At 39.2% G+C, this 17,802-nt stretch overlaps 1 protein-coding gene and 1 pseudogene across 1 annotated transcript; one reads left to right on the forward strand and one right to left on the reverse strand.

Moving 5' to 3' along the window:
- The window catches only part of LOC140871069 (uncharacterized), a 95,279-nt pseudogene that overhangs the window by 14,558 nt on the left and 62,919 nt on the right, over positions 1-17,802 (forward strand).
- Positions 15,018-16,729, reverse strand: LOC140871086 (probable E3 ubiquitin-protein ligase RHA4A). Its single transcript, XM_073273535.1, has 3 exons — positions 16,313-16,729; positions 16,089-16,174; positions 15,018-15,427 (listed from the first exon to the last, which is right to left on the reverse strand). Exons 1-3 carry the CDS (start codon positions 16,526-16,528, stop codon positions 15,091-15,093), a joined length of 639 nt encoding a protein of 212 aa, XP_073129636.1. The 5' UTR covers positions 16,529-16,729; the 3' UTR covers positions 15,018-15,090.

Here is a 17,802-nt window from a genome sequence, read left to right on the forward strand (position 1 = left end):
GATTAAGTAGAAATAAATATATTTTGGTATTCATATTTATACGGTCCCTATGGGTTCGACATCTGGACTTTTGTCCACTATATTATAACTTGACCTGGTACGCTTGCCAGTTGATTTTTTATCATACCGATTTTGCCGGTCAGCCCCCAAAACGTCTACTCAAAAGGGCAATTCTGCCCTCTGAAATCAAGGATTTTGGCTCAAGATGAATGTAATTCAAATCATAACTCATTCAATAAGTTCAAGTAATTCAATTAACATGCAAGTATGTGATTTCTTCGGAACACTTGAATCACGTCGGATTCGAGTCACTCGTTCCATTTCAGTCTAAGTCGTCTTATACCTTTTTCAAACGTCGATGCTCCAACCTAGAAACCACAGGAATATACTCATTCAAGATTCAATCAAACTTTCTAGTCGATAATAAGAGAATCGATACTGTACCGGCTACAATCTCTAAAACGATACAACTCCTGCAACCTCGCAACTCAACGGCCTTCAAACGAATCTGCAAAAGAAATAATAAAGGCTCGAGATCAATGTTGACAATCCAACTTGACTGAAAATGGCTCAATTCAAATCAAACCAAACTATAGCCCTCAACTCAAACCGGCGGCATAACGGCTATAAACTGAACAAACCGGAAACACAGACAACAGTACAATATCAATATCATCTCATAACAATGCTAAGACAACAACAACAAAGCAATTCCAACAAATCTTAAAACCTCATTTTCGAAAATAGGCTTCCAAAAATCATAACAATTCCGAACGACGCTCTATTTCAAAACCGATAGAGAATAAAGGACCAGAACTCTGCCAAGAACAACATACTCGAAACTCAACCGACTCTAACAACATCCAAAAAATATATTGTATCTGATCGGAGAAAAACTTACCATAGAACGAAGCTCTTGCTGCCGTGATCGCTAATCTGCCTTCAGAAATAAATTCTAACGGACGGATCAAGCTCGGATTGAAAATCAGAAAGCTTGAAGCTCTCATTTTGGTTCATCAATGGGGGAGAGATGTTTGGGAAGGAGAAGTGAGGTTGAAGAAGTCAAAGAGCTTATAAATATCTAACAAATCCAATATTCGCATTTTAGTCCCTGAAAAATCCGAAATTTGAAAAAAGGACCCTGATAAAAATCAAGTCGGCTCTTGAACTCTGTAACCTCCGATTATCTCAAATAAAGTCAAATTAAGAAAAATTTGGGGCGTTACACTATACATGCGTCCGTCGTCAGCCGGCTGATGGCGACTAACCCGCAACTATGGGCACACTCCTGCTGCAGCTCCACAACCTTGAGCACGGCTCCACTACACGAGCACTGCTCCGCTACTTTGTCAGACACTGTCTGACTATGCTATAATATATATATTCCCTACTCCAACTCTAAAATAAGAGTACCCAAAGTCTAAATAGAGCCACGTGGGCAAAGGAGAGGAATTCGGAATTCGCACCAAATGAGGAGCTCAGACCTCATATTTATAAACACGTTCGGACCATTCGAACTTGTCTTCGAACCTTCTGAACTGTTCATGCGTGACAAGTGTCACCTGATAGCAATGATTGGGACTTTGGATCATCCGATCCTGATATTACATCATTCATGATGTCACTCCTTCGGACACCTGGCCGAGGCACTATTCGGACCATCCGATCCATCACTTCGGATCGTCCGAACTCTGGTTTTGGCCAATCACATAATTTCTTTATCTTATCTTTTCTGGTGGAGATCGGGCCGTCCGATCCCTCTTCGGATCGTCCGAACTTCACCCTCCCGAACAACCTCAGACCCTCTGAACTTGGACACTTCGAATCACCCGAACTCAGGTTCGGAGCCTCTGATCCTGTCTAAGACTCGGAATCTTCCCGACCATTTTTGAGTGTTCTGGATCCATTTCTGGATTCCGTTAATCTATTTGTAATTTCCTTAACCATGTTTTACCTAATCTAAACATGATTACATGATTAATTGCTCATTAATCATTAATACCAGATACGGGTCACTACATTCTCCCCCCCTTAAAAGATTTTGTCCTCAAAATCTAGGGTAGAACCTCGAGAACGTATTAAAAGTTGTTACTTGCGCGTCTGGTCGAATAGCTTTCGACACACTCAGACTCTTGTCAAGATTCCTGCAAGCTCCATTAATGCTGAACCGCATTAGCATTCTCCCATCTAAAAACGATTGCGCTACTTGACGACAGTCAAACTTCTCTGGCACTAATGTATCACAACACCGATACATCTTCCATCCTGACCACGATCTCCATGATTACGAAGGATACAAACACCCGCTCGATCGAGATTATCATCCCAAGGAAAAGAATTAGACAGACGAAGACCAAGTCATAACCTGACTGGTTTACGAAATTCGTCGAATCACTAACTGAATCTAACCATCTAATTGTTCCAAAAGATCTTGGTGCATAACACCTCTAGTCAGGAAATACCAATCCCAAGACTGTCATGAAGGAACTCTCATAACATGACAATCATGTCACAAAATCCTCCCTTGAACTATTGGTCTGTGAAATCATACGCATATGTCGCAATGGCAATCATCGTTTCTCTGATGATCTACATCATCTTGACCATGGGTTATTCTCCCATGAATTCCAAACGATGGACATCCTCTTGATAGTTATACATACTCGCAATCACTGTACACACATCAAGACTAAGGCATGCTCCCATCAATATGCTCGACTGGGACATTCCACAGTTCACAGACATATGAAAATGCTTCCTATTTCTTCTCAAAACTCGATAGTCATTGCACCTGCTATAACTCGCTACGGAGCCTATGATGATACCATCATCGCTCGTCCCAACATCACAAGGTGGAACTCATTGATCCTGAAAACCAAATCCCATCGGATTCAAACAGTCAACTTGTGCTCTTGCTGAACGCATCAGCCTTATCACATAGAGGACTAAATCATCGGTCTCCGAGTCACTCCTGAAGACAATATCCACTTGAAATAACCTATCACACAAAACAAAACCGACCATCGTCCATTGCTGAAATGCAATATTCCTGACATACAGTCCACGGATGTGACTTGCTGACTGGAAAGAACAAATTCAATTCGTCACGATCTTGCGAAGTTTTCAATTCCAAAGGCAAACCTTGTTGGCTACTAAGTCGATCATAGACTATCTCAGTCCTTACAGAGACATCACGCATCACTTGCTAAAAAATTAATGACACACCCTGCTAGATCTCGAGAACTAGATCCTAGTTAATGTCACCTATTACGATCAGACAACTGATGTTTCCTTGCTAATGTCCATTAGCTTTTCCAACACTCGTCGGATTCAACATTACGGTTCAACACAAGAACACTCCGTAGAAATGTTCTGTTGACACCCTTAATATCTTGTTAATGAACAACTCTCCCACGAAGCAGAAACTGGATCCCGTCCGTTACTCAACCCAAGTATACGATCGCTATCACTAAGCAATTGCTGGAATCAATATCAGCTTCTTCTTAACAAGAATGCATAATCCTGGGAAACCTACCAACTCCCTTGCTTGTCTCCACTGTCAAGTTATCTCCTAACTTGACCGTATAAGTCCAATTGCAATTGTCCCCGATTACAGCAATCCCGAATTATACATCTCCGGCAACCCTAGAGACTAAATTACCCAAATCGCCGACTGTCCTGAGATCGTACCAAGTACAAATCCCCTTATGAACTACGCGACAAAATACTATTCCAAGTATTTATTAATTGTTGCATCCTGATCATTACAGATTGGCTCAACTCATCGACCTCGTCGATTCTACTGTGGCTCACACTTAGCTCAACAGTGAAACTAAAATCAGATTACCACTGATCATCAAAACCTATGTGGCTCGATCAATACTCTTGACTCGGCTGCCACAAATCTACTATTCTCAACACTTGGAATATCCAAATTGCTCTAGTTCAACACTCCTATACTCGATAGCCATACAACAGCTATTAGTAGTCTATTGACACCATCTCGCGCCTTACTACTGACAACTCCCTCGTACACTGGAATCGAATATTAGGGCGAACTAAACCCAAGAATTTCTCGTGATCTATCAACCTATATCATTTCCATGTCATGGTACATCCTACGCTTAATTCTGAAAATATCAGACGATAATCAAGTCCAAAAATTATACCTAAAGAATCCCAAAGATTTCCAAAATCTCCGGACATGCTCCTGATTATATCCCTTGCAAGTACTATACAACAATTCAAGACTGAGGTAGCCCACCACGATGTCCACTTGGAATCACTATCAAGTGTACACTGGCATAAGTCAAGCGTCCCTCATATCTCAAATATTCCTGTACAATTCCTAGCGTCTGGTATAATCCATTACTGATGAAGTCAATCATCATGGAGTAGTTCTCCTATCATAGGGAAACCCTAACCACAACTCTGATGACAATCCCTAGTCATAGCTGGTAAGAATCCGTCTACCTACTAGATCGATCCATCTAGCAGTATATACTAGGTCAAACCTAACTGCTCAGAACACACGCTCGTCAAGGAAATCCCTCCAAGACTGGTTCTCACAGCGGAACATTTAAACTAATGTCCCTGACACAAGTCAGACGATATCTAAATCATGATACCGAACTAGGCCTCTAATCCATGGTCATACCTCGTCGCGACTGTTACCAAAACTCTAGACTAAGTAGCCTCCCCACCGCCAATCCCATAGCAAGAAGTCTTCCAGGCAACCTTCGAAGTACAAAGACTCCCAGAGTAATATTGGCATAGGGTCGCGCCCCATCACATCTAGCCATGGTCATAGTCCATAACTCTCGGCATATATACGACCTGGTTCCTGATGAAACCCATCATCACAAAGTCGCAATCTACGAAGGTCATACTACTTTTCTAAGGAAACAACCTAGAACATGGAACAATATTCTCATGCCTCTAGATGAGTCCACTCATCGTTGGCACTAACTTAGTCTACTGACTAGCTAGGTCAATCCTAGGAAACGCCTAGACTAACCACAAGTCACACAGTTACAGTTGGCTTACTCAAGGTCCATGAGCTACAGTAGTTGAACACTAATCAACCAAAGCAATGCCAATTTTAGTAAAATCACTTGCAATCATTCATAATTGCTGGATAAATAATACATGTATCATTACTTCAAGTTATGTACAATTTCTTTATTACAATCCCATGTAATACATATATTATTCAAAATACAATGAAAATGTACAACCATTAACTTGAAATGATGCAACCAAAGTATGAAGATTCATTACAACTGAAATACTGTTTACAACTACAACAATACAATATTTAAATCATCGTACTAGTCTTCGTTTCTCTGAGTATGAAGCTTATAATCGACAAGTGCATCAATGCAAGTGTAATCCTGACCAATATCTCTGGCATCTCGTCCTGCCACGACTTCCAGAGAAATAACTCGAGCTCGCTAACCTGCTATGCTCTGCATCAGTGCCTGTCAGTCGACCTCTTCTGCTCACGATCTACCGTCAGCGTTCTTCTTGTATTTATATCATGCTTTTGAACATGAAGTTTTCCGTGTGCCTACCGAAAGAATCGATACATGCGTACAGGCAAAACCATGTTTTGCATGAGTTTAAAGACCTTACCTTCAAAACCAGTCATACCTTAGCCACTTGAGGCATTTCCTGGTGAAGGTCTTTATGACAATCTCTACAACTAAGAGTGGAGAATCCATTCGGACTGGAACCACATGGATTATTACACACCATTCGTTCTAAAAAATCCTTAGAGGTATGTGACGCAATATACTTGTTCTTCTCTTCCAGTCTTACCTGGCTGGAATCCATATGTTCTTCGATTAGCATCCCAATGCATCGAATGATGAATCGCCCACAGCAGTCAACCTATCTATCGATATGCTACTACTGGTATTCTCATCACGATTGCATTCCTTATAGTAAAGACTTATGCCGCAAACCTCGGCAATAAAGAATCAAATCATCCTTCGTTAGGTCTCACCAATCCTACAAAGATAATCCAAAGTCTCAGTACTATATCCCAAGTCTCTTTGCATGCCTCTCTGATACCAATAAATGTAGAGACTCAACCCGGATCCACTACCTAATCAGAGTTAAAGCATAATTAAGCATGCATTTAAAATAAATCATTGTGGAAGACTTAAATAAAAGCATACCGGCTAAATACAACCGGTTAAATAAGCCAATATACAACCCAATCGAATTACAAATAATCCTATGGGTAAAGACCTACAGCTAAACATGTTGTCTTCAAGGTCACTGGCTACTCCAAGCTCCTGGTGCTCAATCCTGCACCTACACCTGCCCCGTCTAATGAGGTGTCAAGATACACAGAAAAGACTGGACGTGAGCTCTAATCTAATACATAAGCAATGATATATATAATATATGAAGAACATAAGTGAGTTTAAATCCAGGGTAAAACAGTATACTCAGGGCACCATGAATATTCAGGGTTGTGCCGGATATCTAATCCGTGGTGCCGCTCCCATATTCTCCTACAGACTATAGCGTCAAAACCCACCATCATTGCCGCTCTTAGTGATAGCAAAACTAGGGGCTGAGTGTCCCCAGACACGAATCCATAAGGAGTAACCCCTCACCGATGGAAACTGTCAATGACTCACATCATACCAGATGCATTCAACCGTAAAATAATGCATGGGCTAAAGCCGTAAAACATATAAAACAAGTAGCACATACTCATGCAACACATATAATATATGCCATGTTGGAAATCTCAGTCAGTACTTACATACCTTACTACAGGCAATCCTAGTAGTTCCACTCTAGGTTCCAAGCATATCATCAACTCTACAATGCAAATACCCATGCATCATTCATTATCCTCTAAAAGCCTTGACTAAGCTATTTCATACTCCTAAGTAATTTATGGAGACCATAGCTATACCTGCATCCATCGTCAGCCCGCTGATGGCGACTAAGCCGCAACTAGGGCCACACCCCTGCTGCAGCTCCACAACCTTGAGCACGGCTCCACTACACGAGCACTGCTCCGCTACTTTGTCAAACACTGTCTGAATATGCTAAAATATATATATTCCTTACTCCAACTCTAAAATAAGAGTACCCAAAGCCCTAAATAGATCCACGTGGGCAAAGGAGAGGAATTCGGAATTCTCACCAAATGAGGAGCTCAGACCTCATATTTATAGAACACGTTCAGACCGTCCAAACCTGTCTTCGGACCGTTCGAACTCTGCATGCATGAAAAGTGTCACCTAATAGCACTTTGGACCGTCCGATCCCGATATTAAGTCATTCATGACGTCACTCCTTCGGAAACCTGGCCGAGACACTGTTCGGACCATCCGATCCATCACTTTGGATCGTCCGAACTCTGGTTTTGGCCAATCACATAATTTCCTTATCTTATCTTATCTGGTTGAGATCGGGCCGTCCGATCCCTCTTTGGATCATTCGAACTTCACCCTCCCGAACAACCTCAGGCCCTCCGAACTTTGAAACTTCGGATCACCCGAACTCAGGTTCGGAGCCTCCGATCTTGTCTAAGACTCAGAATCTTCTCGACCATTTTCGAGTGTTCTGGATCCATTTCCGGACTCCGTTAATCTATTTGGAATTTCCTTAACCATGTTTTACTTAATCTAAACGTGATTACATGATTAATTTCTAATTAATCGTTAATCCCGGATACGGGTCACTACATAAAAAGATTTATGAATGAAAGTTGTTCAAACCATTTTATGTTGTTGAGGGGAAACAAGATTATTTATTATTTCTTTTGATGGTCATGTTTGGCAAAATCTTTTGAATGCTATTTTCATTATTTCTTGCATTTTTTACAATCTTATTAAATAGAGAATATGATGCTTCCGCAAAAGTTTTTTTTATTTTCCCTTTATGTATGTATGTTGAGTAATGCTCCGATTGGAAATTGGGACGTTACAGCTTGGTATTAGAGCAGTTTGCTCTGGGGTTTGTCGCACGCATGCTTACTCGCCATGACCCTATGCTTCGTCTTCATGTCTGTAAGTTTTATGTTAAGGATTGCTTAAGATGCATGATAGTAATTATGATTTATGAGTTATGCATGTTTCAAGTATGATTTTTATGTTTAAAACGTATTTAAGTATGTGGAATACGTTGGAAATCAGGAGCTAAGCACTCTTTTATGTCTTTTAGTTTTATGATGAAATTGGGGATCTTGCCGGATGAATCTATTTCGGGGTTTTGTGTGTCATTACCCTCAGGAGAGGAATTAAAAAGTAGTAGGGTGGTAAAAAATTGTAAGATTCAGATGCAGAGTCTAGATGTGTGTGCAAATTTTATTGTTTTGGAGATGGTGGATTTCGATGCGATTTTTGGGATGGACTGGTTGGCTCAGCATGAGGCTATTATCGACTGCAAGCGGAGGACCGTTTCTTTAAAAATTCAAAACGGAAAACCCTTTGTGTTCCGTGCTGCATCTAAGAGGAACACACCAGGTATGATTTTAGCAGGAACGACTTGAAAATTATTGAGTAATGGGTTTATAGTCTTCCTAGCGAGCCTAACTGGGGATCAAAAGGAGCAACGACCGAAACTTGAAGAGGTGGAAGTAGTGAAAGATTTTCCAGAAGTTCTTCCCGATGATTTTGCGGGTTTGCCTTCGGTCAGGGAAGTCGAATTTGGGATCGAATTGTTGCCTGGAACTAAGCCAGCTTCTAAGGCGCCGTATAGGTTAGCACCGATAGAGATGAAAGAGTTGAAAGAACAGTTGCAAGAACTGATGGATAAGGGGTTAATCAGACCGAGTGTATCGCCGTGGGGTGCACCGGTGTTATTCGTTAAAAAAAAGGATGGGTCAATGAAGTTGTGCATTGACTAAAGAGAATTGAACCGAGTTACAGTGAAGAACATATATCCCTTGCCTAGGATAGATGATCTGTTCGACCAACTACAGAGAGCGGTGGTGTTTCCAAAAATTGATATACGATCGGGCTACCACCGGCTGAAGGTGAAGGATGAAGACGTGCAGAAGACAACATTCAGGACTCGCTATGGCCACTATGAGTTCTTGGTAATGCCGTTTGGGTTGACCAATGCACCAGCAGTGTTCATTGACTTGATGAACATGGTGTTTCAACCTTTCTTGGATCAGTTTGTCATGGTCTTCATATGTGACATATTGATCTACTCTCGCAGTCTGGAGGAGCATCGTCAGCACTTGTTTACAGTGTTGCAGATTATGAAAGAAAAGCAGTTGTATGCTAAGTTCAGTAAGTGTGAATTTTGGCTTGAGCAAATTGAATTTTTGGGTCATATAGTTTCAGCTAGGGGAATAGATGTGGATCCGTCTAAAGTGGAAGGAGTTCAAAATTGGGTTACTCTGAAGAATGCTACAGAAATACGGAGTTTCTTGGGAAGATTTATTCAAGATTTCTCCAAGATAGCTCTACCATTGACTTCTTTAACTCAGAAAGGTGTGGAGTTCGTTTGTTCAGAGCAGTGTGAGAAAAGCTTCGCAGAATTGAAGGAAATACTGATGTCAGCACCAGTGCTAGCAATTCCAGAAGCCAGAAGTCATTTTGTGGTTTACACCGATGATTCAAAGAGTGGATTAGGGGTTGTTTTGATGTAGGATCACAAAGTAATAGCTTATGCATCTCGACAGCTGAATGTGCATGAGAAGAACTACCCGACTCTTGACCTTGAGTTGGTTGCAGTTGTATTTTCTTTAAGGTTGTGGAGACACTATTTGTATGGTGAAAGATTTTAACTGATCACAAAAGCCTAAAGTACTTTTTCACTCAAAAGAAATTGAATATGAGACAGAGACGATGGCTGGAATTGGTGAAGGACTATGACTGTGACATTAGCTACCATCCAAGTAAGGCTAATGTAGTAGCAGATGCATTGAGTCGCAAGTCTGCGACATTTAACCAGTTGACAGTTCAGCAAGAGTTAATTTCTGATTTTGAGCGGATGAGATTGGAAGTATCCGAACCCATGGAGGTATGTACTCTATTAGCCTTAACAGTAGTACATAGTTTGCTCGATAGAATTCGAGCAGGACAAGCTTTTGACGAACAGTTGATGGCGTGGAGTAATATAGATGAGGCTAAGGGTGGTACACTTTATACCATCAAAGACGACATTGTCCATCACAGAGGTATAATGTGGGTGCCAGCAGTAAACTCACTGAGAATAGAAGTGATGACTTAAGCTCATACTGTCCCGTATTCCCTTCATCCCGAGAGTACGAAGATGTATAAGGACCTGCAATCCTTATATTGGTGGCCAGATATGAAGAAGGACTGTAAGATTTTTGAGTGAATGTTTGAATTGTCAGCACGTGAAGATTGAGCACCAGAAGCCGGCAGGAATTCTAAAACCATTTCCAATACCCACATGAAAGTAGGAAGATGTTACGATGGATTTCGTGGTAGGATTGCCAGTTACACCGAGAAGGATGAACTCGATTTGGGTGATAGTTGACAGGTTAACCAAGCCAGTGCATTTTCTTACAAAAAGGAATAATTTCTCGATGAATCAGTATGAAGAGATGTACATTTGAGAAATTATTAGATTGCATGGAGTTCCAGTGAGAATAGTGTCTGACAGAGATCCTAAGTTCTCCTCGAATTTTTGGGGAAGTTTACATCGAGGTTTGGGAACGAAGTTAGATTTCAGCACAGCTTTCCACCCTCAGACATATGGTCAGTCAAAACGAGTGATCCAGATACTCGAAGACATGTTGAGGGCTTGAATGATCGACTTTGGAGGTAATTGGGAATCAAAATTACCTTTAGTGGAGTTCACTTACAACAATAGTTATCAAGTAACTATTGGCATGGCTCCGTATGAGGCATTGTATGGGAGAAGATGTAGAACTCCCTTACACTGAGATGAAGTTGGAGAGAGAGCTGTTTTGGGGCCAGAGATAGTGACTCGGATAGTAGATGTGATAGCCAAAATCAGGGACAAAATGTTGACAGATCAAAGTCGAAAGAAAAGTTATGCCAATTAGCAGCTCCGGGATTTGGAGTTTGAAGTAGTTGACCATGTGTTCTTGAAGGTGTCACCATGGAAGGGTGTTATGAGGTTTGGAAAGAGAGGTAAATTGAGCCCAAGATATATATGACCTCTCGAGATCCTAGAGAAAGTTGGGGCTCGAGCTTACCGAGTAGCTCTACCTCCAAACTTGGAGGGCATTCACAATGTCTTCCATATCTCCGTGCTAAGGATGTATGTGGCGAATCCTTCTCATGATATTTGCCATGAGCCAGTATAATGGACGCTAGACCTGTCCTACGAGGAGATGTCTGTCCAAATCTTGGACAGACAAGTTCGTAGGTTGAGGAACAGAGAGATCCCGATGGTGAAAGTCCTATGGCGCAACCAATTGGCTGAGGAAGCTACATGGGAAACCGAGAAGTATATGCGAGCACGCTATCCTGAACTGTTTGGTAAGTCAAATTTCGAGGTCGAAATTATTTTAAGGAGGGTAGAGTTGTAAGGTCCAAAAAATCCATTGGCTCAATCACGATTAATTAATTAAATTATATGATTTAATGCATGATATTCAGAATATTTAATTGATATTTTTAATTATGTGATTTATTTGAAGCTTGAAATTTTATGTGATTTGATGTGATATTTTTTTAAAATTTTCAAGTTGGTATTTAATTTTGGGTCGTAGGGACGAGTCTAGCCTTGGAACGAGTTATGAAAAGTATTTTAATTAAATAAATTTTAAGTTGATGCAGTGTAATTTATTATTTGAGAGAGTTAAAATTTCAAAAGACTTTTAAAATGTAACTAAAGGGGCCGTGTTGGAGCCCATTAGTAACAAAAGAAATAAGCATTTAGAAATTTATTCTGAATTCTCATTTTGAACGCTCCTTTTCTCCTTTCAAAATCTCTCTCGCTCAAACACTGCGATCTCAAGGGTTAGGGTTCTTCATTGTCAAGGCTAAATCATACTTTTGCCCAGGTTAATTCCAATCAAACGATACAAGAAAGTTTTTACTGTTTTGAAACTCATTCAAGAATATAGATATTTTCAAGGTAAAATCCTAGGTGTTTTATTGATGATCTATGCATGTTTTCTTGAAAAATTTATGATTATGTTGCTTGATTGTGATACGTGAAGAAATCCTGATGTGTTCAGTTCAAGTTTATTGTGTTTTGAATGGTTAGAAGGCAAGAAATCAGAATTTTGGGAAAAAGTTGAAGGAAGGTTTTTGATTCAAAATCTTTGAAATCGTTAGGTGTTTTGTTATGAATTATTTTGAAGCTTTTATGGTGTTGTATGGAATTTTGATGGAAGAGTATTCCAAAACATCATGGGATTTGAAAAAATGCAGAAAGGAAGAAGTTTTCGAAAAAAAAGTCGCGACGGCGCGCCCGCGCTTCTGAAGCGGCGCGCCCGCGCCTGAGCTGCGCATTTTTGCGCACAGGCTGAGCGCCCGCGATGCTGAAGCAGCGTGCCCGCGCAGAGCTCCTGCATATCTGCAAGCGGACTGCGCGCCCGCGCCGCAGGCTCGACTTCCCCACCCTATTTACGTATTTTTGCGTCTTAAAAATCATGATATTGATATTTTAATGTATTTTTAAGAATGCTTGTGAAAAGGTTTCAATTTTTCGATGTTCGGGACGGACTAAATGCCTCACGTGGATCGGTCAAGCTATGTAATGCATGTTTATGTGACTTTCTCTTGAAAACTAATTCTTCATGAAATGTTTTGAATCTTGTAAGCATTTTAGCGTCACGAGAAGTTTATGAGCATGATTTTACGATGATACAAAATGATATGCTAAGATGAACACTATGGTACATGGAAAAATATTTTGATGATTTATGCGTCTTGTGGTGATTATATGGGGTATGCACTTCGGGATGAGCTCCGGAGCGGCTATCCAAACATGGCTCACTGGATGGTTATACAGGATATGCACTTCGGGATGAGCTCGGAAGCTGCTATCCAAAGAATAAAGTTTACGGGCGTAATGTCATATGCCTGTTGTACAACAGGAAACTATAAATGGCTCTTTATGACGATTACCACAATTTACATACTTCATCACTCCAAATGATTTATGTTATGACTTCATTAAGATGCATTTATGTTACGTTTAGCATGAAAGCTTATGATAATGATTTCTCTTTTAAAGTTTAGAAAAAATCCTTTTATGCATTTTTCTTCTTGAGTCTTTAGACTCACTATACTTGAATGCTGAAGGTAACAATGATGTTGATGCATTCATTGATGATTATGTGGGCGGACATGAAGAAGAGGCTGGGGTCGGTCCAGTGGATGATGCATGAGTGCGAAAGATTTATGAATGAAAGTTGTTCGAACCATTTTATGTTGTTGAGGGGAAACAAGCTTATTTATTATTTCTTTTGATGGCCATGTTTGGCAAAAGTTTTTGAATGTTATTTTCATTATTTCGTGCATTTTTTTACACTTTTATTAAATAAAGAAGATGATACTTCCGCAAAAGTTTTTTTTTTTATTTTCCCTAAAATTTTATGTATGTATGTTGAGTAACGCTCCGATTGGAAATTGGGACGTTATAGAAAATTCTTTTGGAAAAAAAGAAGAAGAAGGGGAGACGTAGAAGCTTAGACTTAGAACGTCCGTAAAAAATCTCTGTGTTATTTACCTTACTGCATATTTTCTATCTTCCTAATGATCAATTACTCAATTTTGCACTACAGGAATTTTCGGCACTGACCAAATCATTTCTTGTACCAACTTTTCTGTTAAGCAAAATTCGATAATCACGCTGATACTCAGCTTAATTGTCACAAAAATTTTCAAAATATTTTAAATGTATTCACTCTCTCGTCTACACACATTTTCGATCCTAACAAACATGGTCCATGATGACTTAGGTAGTGTTTGAGATAAATTTTTGGAAGCAATTCTCAGTTTTTCTATAACAATATTTCAAAATTTTGCTAATAAAAAGCTGAGAAGTACTTCCTATAAGCTTTTCCAAACATTACCTTAGTCCTTCTAGTCCTACCCAACCAAATATATGAACCCGTGTTTGTATGAGTCCATAGTAGTATTGCCTTGCTTCATGATTTGCTGCAGTAGTGTAAGTGGGATAGACACTTACCTTATTAGGGCCAGTTCCAGACTGGTCTCCTCTTGCCCTCTCGGGACCAGTTCCAGGTTGACCTTCCCTTGTCTGCCCTCCCCCGTCCGAGTCCAAAAATGATATGGGTTGTTTCCGGGGCACAGAGGGTTGGGGGAGAGAAGGTGGAAAAGTAGAACAAGATTGAAAATGTTCGAAATGAAGATCGGGATTTTTTATTATATTTTTTTTAAAAAAAGAAAAAACTATTTTACTATATAAAAAATGTACTGGAAAATTGTGTTTTGGTGTTATGAATTTGTGTCTTTTCGATATTGGTATATTTTAAAATTTCATTCTCAGGTCTCTTACTTTTTTTTTTGGGTTAATTTTAGTCATTTTCTCGGCAGAAGGTAATGTTTGTAGTAGTTCAGTACACTCTAGCAAATTCGATGAAAAATTATTAAAATTACCAAAAAAATTTAAAAATATATTTCTAATATTGAAATTTGATGAATTAAAACACCAAAATCACAAATTACCAAAGATATATAATCCAAATTTGATTTTCCTTAATTTTGTTCAAAGACAAGTATTTGAATATAAGCCTTATAGTATCATATCACTTTTAGTATCTGACCTGTGATAATAAAAGAAACTTATCGCACCAAATATATATATTTATATACCACCTTCTTATCTAATTTTATCCAAACATTTTAATTTCATATTTTAAAGTAAAACATTACAACTTCTAAAATCTTAATTAAGTTATGAGAATTCAAATAATTGTGTAAGATAATTATAGCCTATCTTAATGACAGGCCTATTATAAACTTTATCTCTAATCTCATTAATCTACATGGGAAACTTTTATTAAAAAAATAATTATATTATAAGTTTTTAAAAAAATATATTTAGTTTTGCCCAAAAAAATAGCACTTCTCTCGCCTTTTGTAAAAGTTTGTGCATTTCATTACATTCCCAATTCATGATTAACTTCAATCATCAAGTGCTACCACTAACATTACTAGATGATCTCTCAATCATTGTGGAGTCCTGCAACTGGAGTTGCCGCGGTGACAGCCCCACCATTTGCTGGTGGTTCGAAACACGGTTTCCCGGCATCACATCGACCGGAAAATCGTGCAGCTGTTGTTGGTGAGATTGAAGAGTAGTGTTTTTGCTGGTATTATGATCAGATACAACTGGAGTTCGACAAAGCGGGCAGGTTGAACTCGAGTGGAGCCAATGGCGGATGCAGTCTATATGGAACATGTGCTTGCATGATGGCACTTGGAGCAGCTCCTCTTTCAACTCGAACTCTCCCAAGCATACGCAGCATCTGTGATACATTAATTTATTTCGATGATTATTCACAAGATTAAATTAATTATATTAATTGAGATTATTAAAAGATGTAACATGAAAGGAAATTAAAAAGTGTAACTTTTGTGTAATTCTTAATTATAACATTTTGGTGCTCCTTTCACCTTTATTCTACTTTATATATAGTCGATAAGCATCATGTAAAAGAACGGACGCTGTTAAATATTCTTGATTGATCAAGTAAACCAAAAATGTTATACGTCACTAGGATGCAAAGTGTGAATATTGAAACCGCATGCTTTCTGCACGCGTAACTCGTCGTTCCGGCCCCGACAAATTTTATTCGTGCGATTCGGCTTCCGCTCTTGGAATAGGCCATTACATGAGTTCAGAAAATTATACAACATGAACGAGTGTTTTTGGTGTCCACAGAATAAGATTCGGATGATTTTTCATAAGGTCAAAGTACAATTTAGTAACTGTGAATGCTTTATTATTGGCACTCAAGCTTAAGTCCTTGTCTGGAGGGCACTTTCAAAAGAAAAAAAGGAAAGGTATTTAACAATCACCCTGGATCGCCCATTCCCGTCGCGCAAACTTGCAAACTAGTGCATGATTCGTGTTGAAATGGTTTATATATAGTAAAAAAAAAAAAAACAAACATTAACAGAACTCACAGTGGATCCTTTGCTTTGTGATAATCATCAAACAAGACAGTGCAGAGGTTGTTCTTGAGCTCGTTTTTCAAATTCGAATCGGAAGGCTGGATTGGAGACAGTGAAACCCGATAAGATCGAACTCAACGAGAATTTAAAAAGACCCTCTTAATTATCTAACTTACAACATGTAATCCACCAAAGAGATCACAAGGATGAAAAAAAGTAACATGAGTATTGCTTACTATTGTTACGTTAACGTCGTTGATCGTCCTCGGAAGAACTGCAGAAGTGGATGAGAAGACAGAAGCTCTTCTTTTGAGGTAAAACAAGTAGAATAGAAGGAAAAGAATGATGGAAAACAGGATAGGAATTGAGAATATGAAAGCCTGGTAAAGCTTAAGTTGGATGGCTTGCGGATATTGGTGAGGCGGGCTGGATGCAGATTGGGGTGCCTCCATAAATCTTGGCTATCGTATCCTTGGGAATTAAAAGCCAGAGTATTTAACAATCTGCTAGAATCTTTAAAGCTTGTATTTATGGAGTCTTTGCTGTTGGCCTCCACTCTTTGTTGTGGGGTTGGATGTGTTCAAGGATATTTATGAGACTCATAATGGAATGCAACTTTAGTTTGCTATTAAACAAGTTATGATGCCCCTGGAAAGAGCTTTTTGATAGAAAACAGTATTTTTGTTTGATCCTTGGTTTCTTGTGTAGATGGAGCCGAGAGTAGTACTCAAACATAATTAGGCACTGTTTGGTGCAAAGCCTTGCATCAACCCACATTTGGGTCAAATTTTACAAAAATTGGAGTTAAAAAATAGTTATACTACCCTTATCTTTCAATTTATCATTATAACTTTCGTCATCTCATTACATGAATCAAATAATTTATAAACATGTTAGAGATATTGGTGATGTGATCGCTCTCGATCGTATCTCGTGGCTTCCTAGCTCCGCCACTGTTTGTGAAGAATGGGACAAGCTAGCCCACTAGATGAAAGGGTCACTTTCATGATTTATCATAATCTTCTTTGATCAATTCACCTAAAATCTTATGACATCAACAATAGTTGCTTTTCTTTGGTTTGGTGTGGTTAAAATCATTTGATGCAATGATCAATTCCCAAGGGTGGTTTTGTTACAAATAAACTCTAACCACTAAAATAGACAAGTCTTTAGATACCAACAACATGAAAATAACATCAATCTTGCAAGAATAAATCCAGACTATGATATTTCTAGACCCAACTACCTGGAACCAAAAGTCCCATGGAGTGCAAACCATACTAGGATGTCAGATTTAACAGATTCTTGGAGGGGTGCCACTAAGTAAGCACTAACCGAGTCGAGTTGGGTCGGGTATATAATTGAAAAAAACTCTCCCAAAACTATGCTATCAGACATGAGACTTGAACCTGAGACTTTGATTAAGAAAACGAACTCTGTACTCCTCGTACCAACATCAAGGTTTTTACCCATCAACGTGTGTGGATAGTACTCTTTGTTAGCCCGGATAAAAAGAACAGATTGATGGGGATACATGTTGAATGGTAATGGTGGGTACAAACATATAGCAAAGGCAATCATTCATCCACTCATGCTGTAATGTATTCATCAAAAAAGAGAGAGATTAAATACTCCGCACTCCTCACTACTGATTATTACCTAGACCAAACATGCTTATGACCCACATGATCAACCATTTCCACTATTAGTGCACCTTTCCATCCAT

This window comes from Henckelia pumila, unplaced genomic scaffold (genome assembly GCF_033568475.1).
Source record: "Henckelia pumila isolate YLH828 unplaced genomic scaffold, ASM3356847v2 CTG_38, whole genome shotgun sequence".
NCBI lineage: Eukaryota > Viridiplantae > Streptophyta > Magnoliopsida > Lamiales > Gesneriaceae > Henckelia > Henckelia pumila.

Bases quoted from the DNA above. Each gene is read 5' to 3' on its own strand.
- LOC140871086 (XM_073273535.1), bottom strand. From the start codon at position 16,528: ATGGAGGCACCCCAATCTGCATCCAGCCCGCCTCACCAATATCCGCAA. The intron at 16,175-16,312 runs GTAAGCAATACT...TCTCCAATCCAG, and splicing joins ACGACGTTAACGTAACAATA to CCTTCCGATTCGAATTTGAA. The intron at 15,428-16,088 runs GTGAGTTCTGTT...AATGTATCACAG, and splicing joins CACAAAGCAAAGGATCCACT to ATGCTGCGTATGCTTGGGAG.